This window comes from Lepisma saccharinum, chromosome 18 (assembly GCF_977018435.1).
Source record: "Lepisma saccharinum chromosome 18, izLepSacc3.1, whole genome shotgun sequence".
In the NCBI taxonomy this organism is placed as follows: Eukaryota; Metazoa; Arthropoda; class Insecta; order Zygentoma; family Lepismatidae; genus Lepisma; species Lepisma saccharinum.
The window spans coordinates 3,979,664-3,996,697 of NC_139246.1; the positions used below are offsets into that span (position 1 = coordinate 3,979,664).

Here is a 17,034-nt window from a genome sequence, read left to right on the forward strand (position 1 = left end):
TCCGGAGAACACAGGCGAAATCAAAATTTCTACCGGCAAGAACATTTTTCGAATGAAGCACGACAAGATACTTTCTAACACTACGTACGATGTGTCTGCAGGAGATTATCTGTACGTGGAACTCCTCGGAGACTACGACAAACTTATTCCTCTCTTCGTAGAATTACGAATCGTCTATCCTATTATAAATAACCGTTAACCAAAAATGCCTAACGACATTTTCGGCAACACCAAGCGTGTGGACCATGCAGAAGAGATTCTCATGTTGGACATTCGAGTTAAGAAGTTGAGGACTGATTTGATCGCTTTGCAGGAAACCTTAAACAAAAGTTTAGAGTCGGAAATCGCTACGCTCCAAACGCAATGTCTCGACCCTATTCTGAAAATCGATTCCGAACTGAAAACGCTGATAAAAAATTATGTCGACGTACCTTCTTACGACAGCGTTCAAAATATACAGTTGAACGTGGATTCGCTTCAAAATGATTTGGCCAAATTACAACAATTTCAATCGAAAAATGAAGATTTGGAAAAATTGAAACTCGAAATCGAAGAACGAACTTCCGCAATAGAAAAGAATTTCTCTGAACTTCAAACCGTGGTGAACGATATTGATGTAGAACGCTTGCACGTCGTCGTTTCCAAATTACAAGAAGAATTCACCGGCACGTTAGAAGAAATTAAATCCAAGTTGCAGACTTTGGAAGATACAATGACGAACCTACCATCGTCGGACGAACTGGAGGTCATCGGTAAAAGCGTCGCGAACATAAAAATTCAACTGGAGGCTTATCAAGATTTCGAACACATTCAAACCACCATCGCTACGCTTCAGGCGTCTCTGGAGTTGATCAACGAAGAAATTAAAAATATTCACGCTGAAGCAAGTGTGTTGACGAGTATTCAGGACACGTTAAGCGCAGTTCAGCAGAAGATCCAATATTTGGAAAATTTGAACGTCGAATCCAATCTTACTCATTTTCATCACGTACTGGACAACATACAGGGTGACTTGGAATCGTTACGAACGAGCGTGCCTTCGAGCGAAGATTTGGAAAAATTGAAAACGGCGGTGACGGCACTATCCGATTCGAGTGACATCAAAAGTTCGTTGAGCGATCTCGAGAGTAAAGTGGCCAATCTCCCCACCTCCAAAGAATTACATGCTTTGAAAAGGAACATATCACGTATGCTGAAACGACTGGAAACGGAAACGGCGAACGTGGAACAGATTCGAGACGAACTTGCTTCGCTGGTGTCGACGCTACCCACTTCGCAGAGCGTCGCCGACCTTCACACGCAGTTTACAGAGATGCGAATCATCGTGAACGATCTTACCGAGAAGAGCTCGAAATTGAATCAAGTCGAAAACCTTCAGAATATTGTGGTTAACATCAGAGATCAAGTTGGAGTGCTGGAATCAACGCAGGAATCAACGCTGGCCTCTTTCGGTGCCAAGTTGCAAGAACTCAACGAAAGCTACAAGCAGTTGAACGTGGAAGTAAAAATCAAACCGTCATTTTCTACCGTAACGGATACCATAGTCGAGCATTTGGTGCCCGTACAAAACACGCTGGGTCAGCTTCACAGCAACCTCGTTAGCATCGATACTAAATTTGCTAAACTGCATTCTCTGCAAGCCATCGAAATCAACAGCATACCCAATCAACAGAGAATCTCCACGTTCGTCGAAGGTAACAAACTGTACATGTTGCATCCTTATCATCCGTACTACAAGTTTCTCCTCGATGGTACGATTCAGATAAACGAATTTTCGTACTGGTCTCACGGCAGAAAAGCTAGTGTTCCCACCATGACTTTGATATCGAATCGTGGTGTCCAGAAAGCAGGAAATATTCCTCTGGCACGTTGGAACGAAACGCGCAACATATATGAAATACACGAAGACGAAGATCTCACCGTTTTCGACGTGAGTGCTGGCGATAAGCTGATCGTTCAAAACACGAGCGAAGTGCCACCCTCTTTGAATCCCATCACACTGGTGCTTCTCACGAAACGTAATCTCTAAGAAAAAATGTCAAGGCAGGCCATCGTCCAAGAATTGCATAAACCTGCACGCCGCAACTACGAACGTTTGGCTGTGGTAACCAAGGGAATCGACGACCTCTGGGAAAGCGACCTCGTCGAAATGAGTAGCGGCAAGTTAAAAAACGTGCATAAATTGAACAAGGGCAACAAGTACCTCCTCACCGTCATAGACACATTTTCGAAATTCGCATGGGCTCTACCTTTGAAGGCGAAAACGGGGGCGTGCGTCACGGAAGCATTCAAGACAATTTTTCGCGAAAGCGACGGTAGACGACCTCGGTTTCTGCACACGGACAAAGGGAAGGAATTTTACAATGCCGTATTCCAAAAGTTTATTCGGAAACACAACGTTCAACATTACTCGACCTTCAGTGACGTCAAGGCCAGCATCGTGGAAAGATTCAATCGCACTCTGAAATCACGCATGTGGTCACGCTTCACGCTTCAGGGAAGCTACAAGTGGGTCACTATTCTTCCGGAACTTGTTAACGAGTATAATCACACACGGCACGCAACGATAGGCATGAAGCCAGCTGACGTTACCAAGTCTGACGAGCAACGTTTAATTTCTAGCGTTTACTGTCCAAAATACACGCCCACGACAAAAAAAGCTAAATACAAAATTGGAGAACAGGTGAGGGTCAGTAAATTAAGGCGAACGTTCGACAGGGGTTTCACACGAAACTGGAGCACCGAACTTTTTACCGTGGTTCGAGTTCTACCCGGGAACCGTCACACGTATATAATAAAGGACAGTGGCGGTGAAATTTTATTGGGGCGCTTCTATGAAGAGGAACTCTCTAAAACTAAATACCCCGACACGTACCTTATTGAAAAAGTTTTGCGCAAGAGAGGCAACAAACTTTTGGTGAAATGGCTGGGACTTCCGGAAACAAGTTGGATCGATTCAAACGAAGTGATCTTGTGAGTACGTGGAATGTTGTGAAACGTTTACCTAATTCGGAAAGTCAAACGAAGAAAAAGAACGGCGAATTGCTTCCCGACAGCATCCGCTGTCTGATCGTAGGTCCTTCGGGGTGTGGGAAAACAACACTGCTCGTGGACAATTTTCTCCTCGCACCGAATTGGTTAGATTGGAAGAACAGGCACCTGTACGTGTTCTCGAAAAGTTTGGAGCAATCCAAATACCAGCAACTGATGAAACTGTACGAAGGTCTGGACATTGCAACGTTTGCCTCGGAAATAAAACCACTTGACGATTGTCGTGAAAATTCAGTTGTTGTGTTCGACGACGCCATCCTGGAAAATCAAAATGAAATTCGCAACTTTTTCACGCAAGGTCGTCACAAAGGAATGGATTGCTTCTACCTAGCTCAAACGTTTTCCAAAATTCCAAAACAGTTAGTACGCGACAATGCTAATTTCATATGTTTGTTTCGCCAAGATCACACCAACCTCAAGCACGCGTACGATGACTACGTAGGCGGAGACATGAACTACAATCAATTTTCGGAAGGCTGCTCTTCTTGCTGGAACGCTGACGATTTCGGATTCGTGACGATCGACATGACGAGGAAACCCAACGACGGAAAATACAGAAACAAAATCAACGACTTTCTAAACGTTGCAACGTTGTGAGAAACGACGTATATAAATAACGTCATGAGGAAACGAAAAATTGAAGACGAAAATCTCAAGCTTCGCGATTACCTCGCAAAACGCTTCAAAGGTTGGAAATCCGAGAATCGCGGATTCTACGAAGAGAAGAAACGTCAGGATCAACCTGTGATCGATGCCATCAGCGGTCTAGGTAAAGAAATTAAAAGTGTCACGGAACAAAATAAAAATTTGATTAATGAACTCGTACCACTCGCAGCTAAAAGTTATGCTGTACCCACGCCCATTTCGAGCATTCCTTCGACACCGTTCGAACTGAAAGATGCACCGGCACGACGTCGAGCCATAGGCAGCACGTCGTCGTCTTCGGATAAAATCGAGTTGGGACCTTTGGCACGAGACTACCTGAGCACGGGGAAGTTCGACAAGGATGAAGTGTTCGGATTGTATCCCAGCATGGAAACCAACGAAGGCGGCGGTGTGGTGTGGAAGATTGGGAAATCGAAGGTGACCTTCGAAGGCAACGACATTAAAGTCAATTTAGGCGACAAGGATAGTTGGACCAGGTATCCGGGTACGGTGGGACTGTGGGAACTTGTTGCCAAAAAGCAGCCGAAAGATTATACCGACGAAGATTACCAGAGTTACAAGGAAATTCTGATCATGACGGATGCCTTGTACCAGAACAACGACGCCTCGCAGAATAGGGTGAAATCGAGTAGCGGCGAGAAGTACAGGAATCTCATCAAACCGATTTGGAACCAGGTCAAAACAGGCAGCGGCGTCAAACGCTACAACACGTTACCCAAAGAATTTGTTTGGGTGGATGATGTGAGGAAACTCGTGGACCGATTGTTGGTGATAGCCGGCGAAGAGAATGCAGGCAACCGTAATTTCTACAACGAGAAGGTTGGCATCGTGGACATGATCAGCACGAAACTTTCCAACTTCATCGTGAACGATGACAAGGGCATAGGTTACCTGATCAAAATCATCAACACGCTGCCTCCTAAATTTTGGAACGTGGCCGAAGGAAAGGGGCTTGTGAACGACATCATCAACAAGTTACCTTTCGAGATGCATTTACCTGGCTACCAGTACTGCGGACCGGGTACCAAACTCGAGAAAAGATTGGAGAGAGGAGACAAGGGTGTGAATCCGTTAGACGCGGCATGCAAAGATCACGACATAGCCTACAACACCACGCAGACGGATCTGGATGCACGTCACGAAGCAGACAGAAAGTTAGAGCACGCAGCTTTCGAAAGATTCGTCAGCAGAGACGCATCGCTGGGTGAACGGGTCGCCGCACTGGGTACCACCATCGCCATGAACACGAAACAAAAATTGGGGTGGGGTATATAAATAACATACCGTAAAAAATAAACATGTCTCGTATAACTGATTTGCCACCCGAGCTACTATCTAAAATATTCAAAAAGATAGTAAACGGAGATGTTAATAAACTTCTAATCATAGCAAGAACAACGCCGGAATTTCGCATCCCTTGTGAAATGGTTCTCAAGGACCATCTTCGGGAGATCAGCGGCCTGAGGTGCGGTGATCTCAACATTCTGCTTTCGGCCGCGGGGGAGAAATTGAACGATAGGTCGGACGAACTGTACGAGGCAAGGCAGGGAAGAAGACGGTATACTGATGATTGGTACAAGTCTATGCAGGAGACGGAAGATATCACTACGCACATCCTCGCGTTTTCCGAAGCACGGACTTTCTTCCTCTGTTAAAAAATAATAATATATATATATATACGTGTCAAAAAAACTTCATATATAAATAACACACATCGTGAAAAAAAATAATCTTCGGTATATATAAATAACACACATCGTGAAAAAAAAACAATTAAATTTCTCTCTAACACTCTGAAATTTTTTGATATGACGACTGAAAAAATAAGTGAGCTCCAAGCATTAAAACAAATGCTAAATTTGTCATTTGAGTATGTAAAAATTCGGGAATTGGAAGTCGACAAATCTTACACGATAACTTCCGGTTCAATCGTTTCTACCCAGTATGGTCCCAAGGTACGCCTGTTGCTCAATGCACAATACAGTCTATTTTTACCAGATCGATACGCTAACATGTTATCGGATGAGAAGCTATCTATTTTAATCGAGAACAAAACTCGAATCGTGTACAAGGGGACAAAGGAACTTCTTGGCAAGAAAACAAAGCACGTAATAGAATTTGTGTAGCGACTGCGGGGCCGTGAAAAAAAAATCTCAGAATATTTATATATAAATAACATACCGTAAAAAACTACACAAGAAAAAATCTCAGAATATATATATAAATAACATACCGTGAAAATAACACATAGAGCATCAACATGAAGCCCAAGGGTGTCGTGTACCAGATACCATATTCGAATCTAAAAAATCTAGGTACCCTTGATGGGTTACTCACCAAGAAACAACGCGAGAAGAAACGTTCTTGCTTGTCGAAAGGACATGGAATGAAATTGCTGCTCAGCACACCTCAATTGAAAAGGTTGCAGCGTTCGCGAAAACAGCAAAAGATCGGAGGTTTCATATTCAGCATCCCGGCCATCCTGGCAGCATTGGGAGCCGTTGGAAGTTTGGCCGGCGGAAGTGCCGCCATTGCGAAAACCGTCATCGACTCGAAGAAGAACAAGGCCGAGTTGGAAGAACAGAAACGTCACAACCTGGCCATGGAGAAGAAGGGGAAAGGTATAACCAAAAAACAAAAAAGCAACCTCGATGCTTTGAAGAAATATAAAAAAAAGAAACAGAAGCACTCACCAACCGAGACATTGAATCTCTGATCGAACCGTTACAAATCAAACACTTCAGAGGAGTTTTCATGTCCGACTCGCTACCTTCAAGCATCAAAAGAAGAGAATGCGGAGTAGTCAACTTGGACGGCCAAGAAAATCCAGGCACGCATTGGATATGTTACCACAAAAACAATAATGATAAAGCATTTGTTTTCGATTCTTTCGGAGGTGTTCCACCTACAAATTTAGTTCATTATCTGAAAACAAACAAAACCTCCATATACTACAACGACGAACGCATTCAAGATTTCGGAGACGTGAACTGCGGTCATCTCTGCCTCTCCGTGCTCGCCTTTCTCTCTAAAATAAATAACCCTACGATCGAGGATTTCCAGAAAGCATTGTGGAATCTTAAACACGATGGGCGTATTCCATCTCACGAGCGAATCTTCGATCTTGAAACTCACGCTGCACGACGACATCGTCTATCCTAAATCCGTGGCTCTGCGTGCATTCTACAGCATGTACCTCATACCTAATGTTACGCAGCACAACAACAAAATTAGCGTCGGAAGCGAACACATCGTCGTCACGCCAGGACAATACAATCTTTCCACTTTGCAAGCTCAATTACCCAAAGGCACGTACCTTTCTCAAAATTCGGTCACGCACAGAGTGGAAATCCTATCCGCGACGGAGACCGTGGACCTGGGCACCATAGGAGAACTTTTAGGTTTCGAGAACAACACAAAACTCGAAGCTGGCATCAAGCACGTGGCAACCAACATTCCTAAATTCTTGGCCATAGAAACTTTGAACGTACACTGTAACGTGGCGGAAGGTATGATCACGAAATCCTCGGACGGATTACTGGGAAGTCACAAGCAGACGGGAATCATAGCCACTTTCAAACCAAGTTCCGAATTCATGGAACCGATCATCTACACGCCCTCTTCGCCGATCTATTTTCCAGTATGTCGCAACCGCATAGACGACATAGAGTTGGTGGTGACGAACGAGAAAGGAGACGTGGTGGATTTCGCAGGTGCCACTACGACGGCCATCGTGGAGATCAACGTATAATAAATAACCATACATGTAAAATGGAGCAAATCGAAAGTTACGAATTGCAATCTTTCCCTCCCAACCGTCGCACGTTCGCCAATCTGAACGAAGCGAACAGGGAGATCGAATACGACGTGGACATAGGCGATGGGTTCATTCATCCTCACAGAGCAGACCTCTACCTTCAATTCGACGTGGTGAAGAAAGAAAGCGGAGACGCGTTTCCCGCAGCAGCAAACTTGATACTCGTGGACAACTTCGTGCCTCACCTGTTCTCGCAGGTAGAGGTGAGGAAACACAACACCGTCATCGACAGAATAGATTATCCAGGCATCACGTCGACGGCAGTGGGAACGTTGAAATTATCCAAAACGGACGCAGCGTACTATCAAGCGGGAGGATTCGAAGCCGGGACCAAAATATCGACGAGAAGTCACACGGTGCTTTTTCCCATGCGTCTGCTTCCAGGATTCTTCTCGGACTACAAGGAGATCATGTGGAAGGGAGGACTGAGAGTCACGTTTCGAAGAGCGGCCAACGATAACAACGTACTGATGCGATATGCTACTTTAGGTCCGGACGGCACCACGCCGATAGCCAACACTTTACCCGAAGCAGCGAAATGCGTCATCCAAAGCATGGAATTGAGAATGCCGGTGGTGGAATACGAAACAAACTACGCCCTCAAGTACAAAGCGGAGATCTTGAAAAGTCCACAGGTGCCGATTCACTTTCACGGTTACCAGTGCGTGCAGAAGATGGCGACGGGAAGTCACATGGAATTTGACGTGACGACGCAGTTCAACAACATACAGTTCGACATGCCAGATTTCGTCGTAGTGCTCTTTCAGACCGGGAGGGACAAGAATCAGGAAAAAGATTCCAGCAAATTCGACGACTGCAAGATCAAGAACGTTTATCTGAAGAATGGACGCAATGAAGTGTTCCCGCGCGAGAATTACAATCTTGACGTGACCAAAAACGATTACCTCAAACTTTACGAAGCGTTTTCAGCTTACAAACGCGTGACCGAGGGAAGCGTGGACATGTACTACACGCCCAGCGAGTTCAAAGCACGGAGACCCATGACCGTCATCAACACATCTAAGAGAAAGCAGGTGGTGGTCAACGATCGAACCAACATCAAGGTCGTCTGCGAGTTCCACGATGCCTTGCCCGAGGATACCCTATGCAGTGTCATCCTGATTGCAGAGAAGTCCTTCGCCTACGACGTGAAAAACGAGAGGGTCACAGAGCAGTTTTAACAAGTTTTTAACATCTATTTTCTTACACAATAAGAAATTTTCTGCACTAGCACAATCAGTTACAATGGCACAATACGAATTTCACTAGTTCAGATCAGTTACAAATGTCAATTTCATTAGCTATCAGCTACAATATCTTTTTTGGACTATAGCACGAGACAATCAGAAAATTTGCACAAAATTTTGTTGTTGTTTTTACACGTGAAAATTAACAATAAAATTTCTTTTTTATCGTTTCAGATGCTGTCGAAACATCAAAAACACATACACACACACTAGAAAATAAGCATGCAACTTTATTTGTAACACACACACATACATTCTCCATCTTCATCAAGAAAATATTATAATAAACATAATTATTTTTATCTATATCTCACAATAAAACTCTATATCCAAAAAATATCACAACATCAAATAACACTAGAGTCGTTAGTACACGTTGCATGCATTACGGAGGTCCTCTGTAGGGTTTCATGGAAGTTTGGGGGAAAAAAAAAAACACGTGAAACTCTACAGAGGTGCGGTAATCTATAACCGCAGCCATTAGAAACTTTTACATTTTTGGTTGGGCACCACGCACCCTGGCGAGGTTATAGGGGCCAGGCATCCTAAAAAACAACAATTATTATTTGTTTGTTTGTTTGTGTTACAATACATAAGCGCGCGCACGTATGTGTGTGTGTGGCGCATCGTTCCCTCCCCGAGAGAGAGAGGTTTACGTAGGTCGCAATATATATATAAACATTTGGTCCCAAACTTGGAAAATTACGATAAAATACACTCATCTTTCAAAAATAATAAGATGAGAGGAGAGGTTTACGAAGGTCACGATATATATATAAACATTTGGCTCCGGACTTGGAAAATTACGATAAGGTGCACTCATTTTTCAAAAATGAGAAGATGAGAAGATGAGAGGAGAGGTTTACGTAGCTCGCAATATATAAACATTTGGTCCCGGACTTGGAACATTACGATAAAATACACTCATCTTTCAAAAATAAGAGAATAAGAGAATAAGAAAATGAGAAGATGAGAGCGCGTGCGTGTGTATATGCCACATCGTTCCCCCCGAAAGAGAGGTTTACGAAGGTCACTATATATAAACATTTTGGTTCCCTTGATTCCAGCACTCCAACTTCATCTCTAATGTTGACGACAATATTCTAAAGGTAGAAAGAATGAGAGAATGAGAGGATGAGAGAATAAGAGGATAAGAAGAGAGGTTTACGAAGATCACGATATATATAAACATTTGGTCCCAAACTTGGAAAATTACGATAAAGTGCACTCATCCTTCAAAAAATAAGAGAATGAGAGAATGAGAGAATGAGAAAAGAGGTTTACGTAGGTCATGATATATAAACATTTGGTCCCAGACTTGGAAAATTACGATAAGATGCACTCATCTTTCAAAAAATAAGAAAATAAGAAAATAAAAAAATGAGAGGATAAGAGAAAAATGGGAGGATGAGAGGAGGATGAGAGGAAGATGAGAGAATAAAAAGAGAATGACAAAGATGAGAGGATGAGGAGATGAGAGCTCATCTTTCACTCATCACTGCCTTTTTGCCCCCGTGAAACGTCGTCAGCGTAATAAATGAGGCGCGGAACAGGGAGAGAAAGTGAGTTTTTCAACTTTTTGTGGTCGTTTAGTCAAGAAATCAGAGTTGGGGTGGGAGTCACAATTTTATACTACTGAGAATTTAAATTATAATTCGTTTTACTTGCCTATATGCTGAAGAAAGAAAAACAATACTTATTTATAACAACGGGACTGCTCAGGCAAAACTACTTACAGATGGCAATACATAACTTGTGTCCATACGCTTGCGACAGACAAGTGTTATCCCATTTTAATACATAGTGAAGTCGAAACTGGACGGTTATTATTAAATTAGACTACATGTTAAATTTGATTTAAACCTGAGCAACTACATCACATCGAGATAAGTGAATATTCAATGCTTTGAAACTAGAATTAAAAGATACATGATCGTTGACAACAATGAACATATCGGAATTTTAAAAATTGTTAATATTTGCAGCCAATAAACAGAGGGTAAATGCAATAAGTTGTATATATGGGCAAGATTTTGGAATCCCTGAGTTCTTTCCGACCTTCTTGGTTCAGCTTCAAAGGGACATGAGATGTTCACTGGCTTGAGGTTGTTATTGAGTGTAAAGGAACAAATGCAACTACATCGTAACAATCCCGAACCCCTCTGTCATTGGAAGCTGAGAAATATAGTTCAATTTTTTCGCGGTGGTGAACTTGTAGAAGACGCTGATGAATAAGAAAATGTAAACTTATCGCCAAGAGAATGTTATTTACTCTCTGCCCATGAACAATTGATCACATACCATCGTGACACTCTCCGTGGCTCAGAGGTTAGCACAGCTCGCATAGACGCCAGGGATCCCGGGCTCGAATCTAGATCTGGGCATGGATGTTCATAAATTTTATCATACCATCACCCATCCCCATCGTCGCGACCAGCAAAAAGCGGAAGGAAAGCAAAGCAAAATCAATAAGTCAAGACTTACCGTCGTAGTATCCCCCTGTGAGGTCCTCCCCGTTCTGTCCCTTGTCGTCAAGTGCGGAGTCAAACCTCCAGGGGATCCTGTTGTCTGCCGGGAGTTCCCCGGATCTTTCCGCCTCGTAGAACATCAGGGCAAGTCCCAAGACTTCGCCATAGTCGTATTGCGCAGCTGCAAAGAAAACACAGTGTGCTTAAGTTTCTTAAAAGGTAACCAATAATAATATAGACAACAATGAAACGAGCAATACAGACCATGGCGTGGAGCTTGCAAGCTTGACTACCTGACTCGTGCATTCGTTGTTCATTTGTTTGAAATCGAAAGTCATCCAGATGTTGGTTGAAGTTCTTCTACTGTGTGGAAATGTATGTACAAGAACAATTTTAAATGCTATGTGATAACTGTGGCGAAAAACAACTGTTTATGACGCGGGAAAACAATGTCTTCTTAGTTTTATCTACCGATCGTATTGAACGCTGCAGTCCAAGTGCAGTGCAATTCGAAATACTTTTAAAATGCCCATACTTTATTGTTACAGATATCATAAAAATAGGGTGATCATAATATTTTGACCCAAACACGAGACATACCAAGGAGATCACTTATCCCCCACCCCCATTTCCTGAAAATCGGTTAGACTTAATTATAAAATTACTTTTATTATTTCTTAAAGGATGAATCACATAAATGATACATTATAAAGAATGACTGAAATATGATCCCCCGTTGTCAAATGGTTATTATAATCTCGGTATGACTTACATAGTTTATCGGTCTCTCTGAACAACCTATGATGATAGTCCTACGCTGAAGCTGAGTAATGCAAGGAGTATTTATCAGAAGAATCAATCTTTTTAAAAGCAGCTTCATTCTTCATCAATCGTTTATGAATCTCCCAGAAAACCTTCCCCTAGATATCAGACACACAACTGTGTTAAGGCACATTTTCTCTCTCTTTCTCTCTCCCTCTCTTCCTCTTTCTTTCTCTCTTTCAATCTCTCTCTCTCTCTCTCTCTCTCTCTCTCTCTCTCTCCATTTAGATTTGAAAAGAGAGAAAAATTAAAAGAGAAAGAGAAAAATACCCAACTCAATATACCCAACCCAATCCAACCGAGAGAGAGAGAGAGAGAGACAGAGCGAGAGAAAGTCTCTCTCTCTCTCTCTCTCTCTTCCCCATCTCACTCTCTCATTCTTATTGCAATTCCGTAGAGAAACTGCATATACTTATTCCATAAATAACGAAACACACAATACAATACGTCCTTTTTTTTTTTCAAAATTCTTGGTTTTCAAGATAATTCGTAGATTTTCATAAAACGGGACAAATAGTGTCTTTTTTAATAATATGGACGGGACGACCGGGACACGCCTCTGAAACGGGACTGTCCCCGTCATAACGGGACATACTGTCACCCTACATAAAAGTGACTTAATGTAAGTTAAGGTCTAGGAATTAGGGTTTCGTACACAAAAGTATATTTTACCTACTTTCGTGTGTAATGTATATAAACATATATTTTTCTGATATTAGAAATTCAATTCCATGTGTTGCAGGCCGAACTATACACCGAGAAAAATATGAACTTTTTCTATTCAGGACTTTCAGCTCTTCCTGTTTAAATATACTCTAGTAACGTCAGTAGACGTGGGTTTTCCGTAGTGAAAAATGTGTTGTCGAATAGAAGACAAAACTATGGAAAATTTGAAGAAGTATCTTGTCAAGCGCCATCAAGTATGCTGACCTAATTAAAAAGAGCATGGTTTGCAGATGTATTTCATTGGTAGCAATTATAACTCCATTAAGCCTTGTTTCCATGATTATGAAAAACTAAATATGCTGACCAAGGCAGTAATTTATTTTATTAAAAACATAAACTAACGTAACGTTTCAACCTTCTAGCAAGGTCTTCATCAGACTCTGTAACAAGTACAAAACTTTTGTACTTGATACAGAGTCTGATGAAGACCTTGCTAGAAGGTTGAAACGTTACGTAAGTTTATGTTTTTAATAAAATAAATTACTGCCTTGGTCAGCATATTTAGTTTTTCATTGGTAGCAAGTTTTGGTGTCCTTTTCTCTCCCTATTTTGAATGTCTTTACTGCTTAACATCCAGGTTCTAGTCTAAACTACATTTCGCATTTATAGGTTCTAAAAAAGTGTGCTTTAGGCTCCTAAAATAGGTTCTAAAAATCCTAAAATAGGTTCTAAAAACCCTTAAATAGGTTCTAAACAACTTAAAATAGGTCCTACAAATCTTAAGTTAGGCTTGAAAAATCCTGAAGTAGGTTCAAAAGAACTTATAATTGTTAAAAATTCCTGAAAAATGCTGATTAGGTATAGTCACCGGCAATGAAAATGGGCACCTATATCTTGCCTAACGTTATGTGTGTTGCCTAACCCTACGGCGATGGCAGAACTTACCATTGGAAATTTGCTATTAAAATTCAATCTTCGCCGTATAGTTAGGCAACAATCGTTTTTCATGTTATCCACAGTCAAAATCTGCAATTTTGTCTGTGAGGATCATCTTATGTGCTGAAAATAATCTTTCAACAAAAACATAGTCAGTGGTGCAAACTTCAATGCTGAAATGTTAGTTTGCAAGGCGTGAATGCAACAAAGCAGGAAGTGACGCGAAAGTGAGCAAGACCAAACAGATCAGATCACTTTGGATTGTACTGGTAACAGTGACACCAGACATTTTGCTTTGTATAGAGCTTTGAAAAATCACCATGGACTTGGAGGAAGGGATATCTACAGAGAGCACGTTTCAAACACGTTTGACATGGAATTTTTTCATGACCAAACAAAGCAAACACACGTGTGACATAAAAATCCTGTAGAACCTTTAAAAATATATAAAAACATACAAGAATGTTCTAAAAAGCGAAATAGTTTTTTTTAGGAACAATAAAACTTCATCAGTTGTTGCGCTTTTTAACGAAACGCTGACATAACTTACTATTTCTTACCTGTAAAGGTAAAAAAAAGGTTAAAAACCTACAATCCGAGGTCTAGTAATAACACACCGTACCCAAATTTCCCTCACTAATCTAAAATTGAAGCACTAACTGCTGAAAGCAAACAGGTGTAAGCGAATTTTAAGTTAACATTCCTTCCTTACGAAATTCCCAGACACGTCAGCGCCATCTAAAACACAGTTCCAGAAAAGAAAATTTCAACTAGTTCCAACGTTACCTGCAAAACGACCAGAGAACAAGAGGAATGCACACAATAGAGTTGACTTCCACATGGTGAGACAGACCATTTACTTCGCCACAGCTTGCTTTATACCTAGAAGCAGAAGTACCTGGAACAATGGGAGACAAAAAACAACGCCTCTTTCTCACAACTGTGGAAGCGTAAGAGATTACCTGCCAACTGTAAATCTGTTTCCTGTTTGAAGACGTTACTGTCTGATCATTACGGAAGTTTTTCATCTTTTTGTCAACCACCAAGGCAAGTCATTATATTCTGTTTCGTAAACGCATGGAAAGAATGGGTGTAATTTCGTTCTGGTGGAACACCTGCTTCGATGTAATTTATCTATAAATGTATCAAGGTGAAATAATGGAAAAGTCAGTGCCAAGAAGACAACAGCATTACTGCTATTTTTATTTTGCTCTGATTGACTCAGATAGTCTCAGTGAAGGATTGATTAGCAAATCTATAGCACAATCAAGTGAGTAGGTGTTTCAGAAGATGAACGAGCCTGTACATGAGTCTATACGTGGGGTCGGGAATGTGGGTCCCCCTCCTCTTTTTGCAAATTGGCACCATTCATTCCAAATTACAGAAAAACTGAAACTTGTTCTTTATATTATTAATAACAGAAATAAAGTTAATTTATTTAGTATTTGAGTAAAAACTGCATTATATAGAAAAATGAGTACAAAATATAGGATCCATGTTATATTCTCTTCTACCGTTGAGTTCAAATAATGAATGGTTCTAAAAATTATAGTTTTATGTGGTAGATCGCACAATATCAATTTTAAGAATAATATTTCCGCATGGCTTTTAAGTTGTTTTTTGTTGTAGTGTTTGTTTTTCCCTTGGTCGAAGTAGGTAAAACTCAATAACAAAATACAATAATTATGAACTTCAATACATTAATTGTATGAAATATAAATAATAATAAAAGACAGTTGTGATGGATATTCAATCATCTGGTGAATCGAGTAATCATATAATAACAATATAATAATAATAATAATAATTATTATTATTTAGAGGGGTGTAAGGGGATGACATTCCACCTCACTTCCAAGTAGTATACATTATGTGCTAAGTGTCCCATTACAGCCTCAGCTTTTAACCGAAGACAGAATATTTTAATATTTTAGTTACACGACATTACAGTTATGTTATATTAAGGGGCTGGATCCCGTATAGTGTGACGGGTTCAAAATAGCCTAAGTGCTTACGCACCCAAAATTTTAAATTCCATTTCAAATTCAAATAATAATTTAGAATTAAATTCTTTAATTTTTATTAGTTCATAACCTTTATTGTAAAGTAACAATTATAACCGTGATAATAGTAATAATAATTATTATTTCTACTATTCAAGAATCATCCCTATACACTCTAACAGTTGATAGTCCAGAATAGAAAACATTCATACAGAATATCCATATTTCGGCCTACAACACATGAAAGTTAATTTCGAATATCAGGCAAATAGGCATTAGATACGAAAATAGACCAAATAAACTTTTGTGTATGACACCAAAATATCCCGACACGAACTTCTATTAAATCATTTTTATGACATCTGCAACAATAAAGAATGGGCATTTTGAAAGTCTTTCGAATTGCACTTGGACTGCAGCGCCAAATACGACAAGCAGATAAAGCTAAGAACACATTGTTATCTGACTTTATAGACACTTGTTTTTCACCATAGAAATCACATAGTATTTAAAATTGTTCTTGTACATACATTTCCACACGTTAGAAGAACTTCAGCCAACATCTGGATGACTTTCGACTTCCGTGATTTCAAACAAATGAACAACGAGTGTACGAGTGAAGTATTCAAGCCTGCAACGTTGCGAGCTCCGTGCTGCGGTCTCGATTCCTCGTTTTATTGTTGTCTATATTATTATTAGTCACCTTATAAGAAACATAAATATATTTTATTTTCTTTGCAGCTGCGCAATTCGACTATGGCGAACTCTTGGGACTTTCCCTCATGTTCTACGAGGCAGAGAGATCCGGAGAGCTCCCGGCAGACAACAGGATCCCCTGGAGAGGAGACTCCGCACTTGACGACAAGGGGCAGAAAGGGGAGGACCTCACAGGGGGATACTACGACGGTAAGTGTTCATTCATTTGGTTTATTTTACCTCGCATTTCTACCACTTATGGCTAGTCACGAAGATGAGGATGAGCGATGGTACATGCAAGATATTCGTTCGTAGTCGCGGCGAGAAATGATGCAATTAGCAAGGTAAATCGGTGAATGTTGTGTGTTACAAAATAGGGAAAATTTATCAAGCGATTTTTTTCACTCACTATTGTTAATGTATCAAGTATCTTCCACATAGAAGACCATTGTACCATCTTACGGGTTGTCTCATGGCGAGTCTCTATAATCGTGTTATTAGTTTCATCTCACAGGGCCCGGAAGTTAAGGAAATGTCTTCTTTCTTTGTGATGTAATAGACGTATCCAAGGAAGGCATTTATCCATTTCACACGAAAGGGAGTCAGAATCCGTAACCTTTATTTTGATTTTTGTTCTTTTTCCCAGTTTTTGCTTTTTGTCG

General features: G+C 40.8%; 1 protein-coding gene across 1 annotated transcript in view; it reads right to left on the reverse strand.

The window, feature by feature from the left end:
• Window positions 1–14,583, reverse strand: part of LOC146002337 (endoglucanase A-like) — a 51,034-nt gene extending 36,451 nt beyond the window's left edge. The window contains exons 1-2 of the mRNA XM_083140067.1: window positions 14,460–14,583; window positions 11,266–11,430 (exon numbers count right to left, since the gene is read on the reverse strand). Coding sequence (XP_082996193.1) covers window positions 11,266–11,430; window positions 14,460–14,529 — 235 coding nt within the window. The 5' untranslated portion in view covers window positions 14,530–14,583. The remainder of the gene's footprint in view (window positions 1–11,265; window positions 11,431–14,459) is intronic.
• Window positions 14,584–17,034: the final 2,451 nt, after the last annotated feature.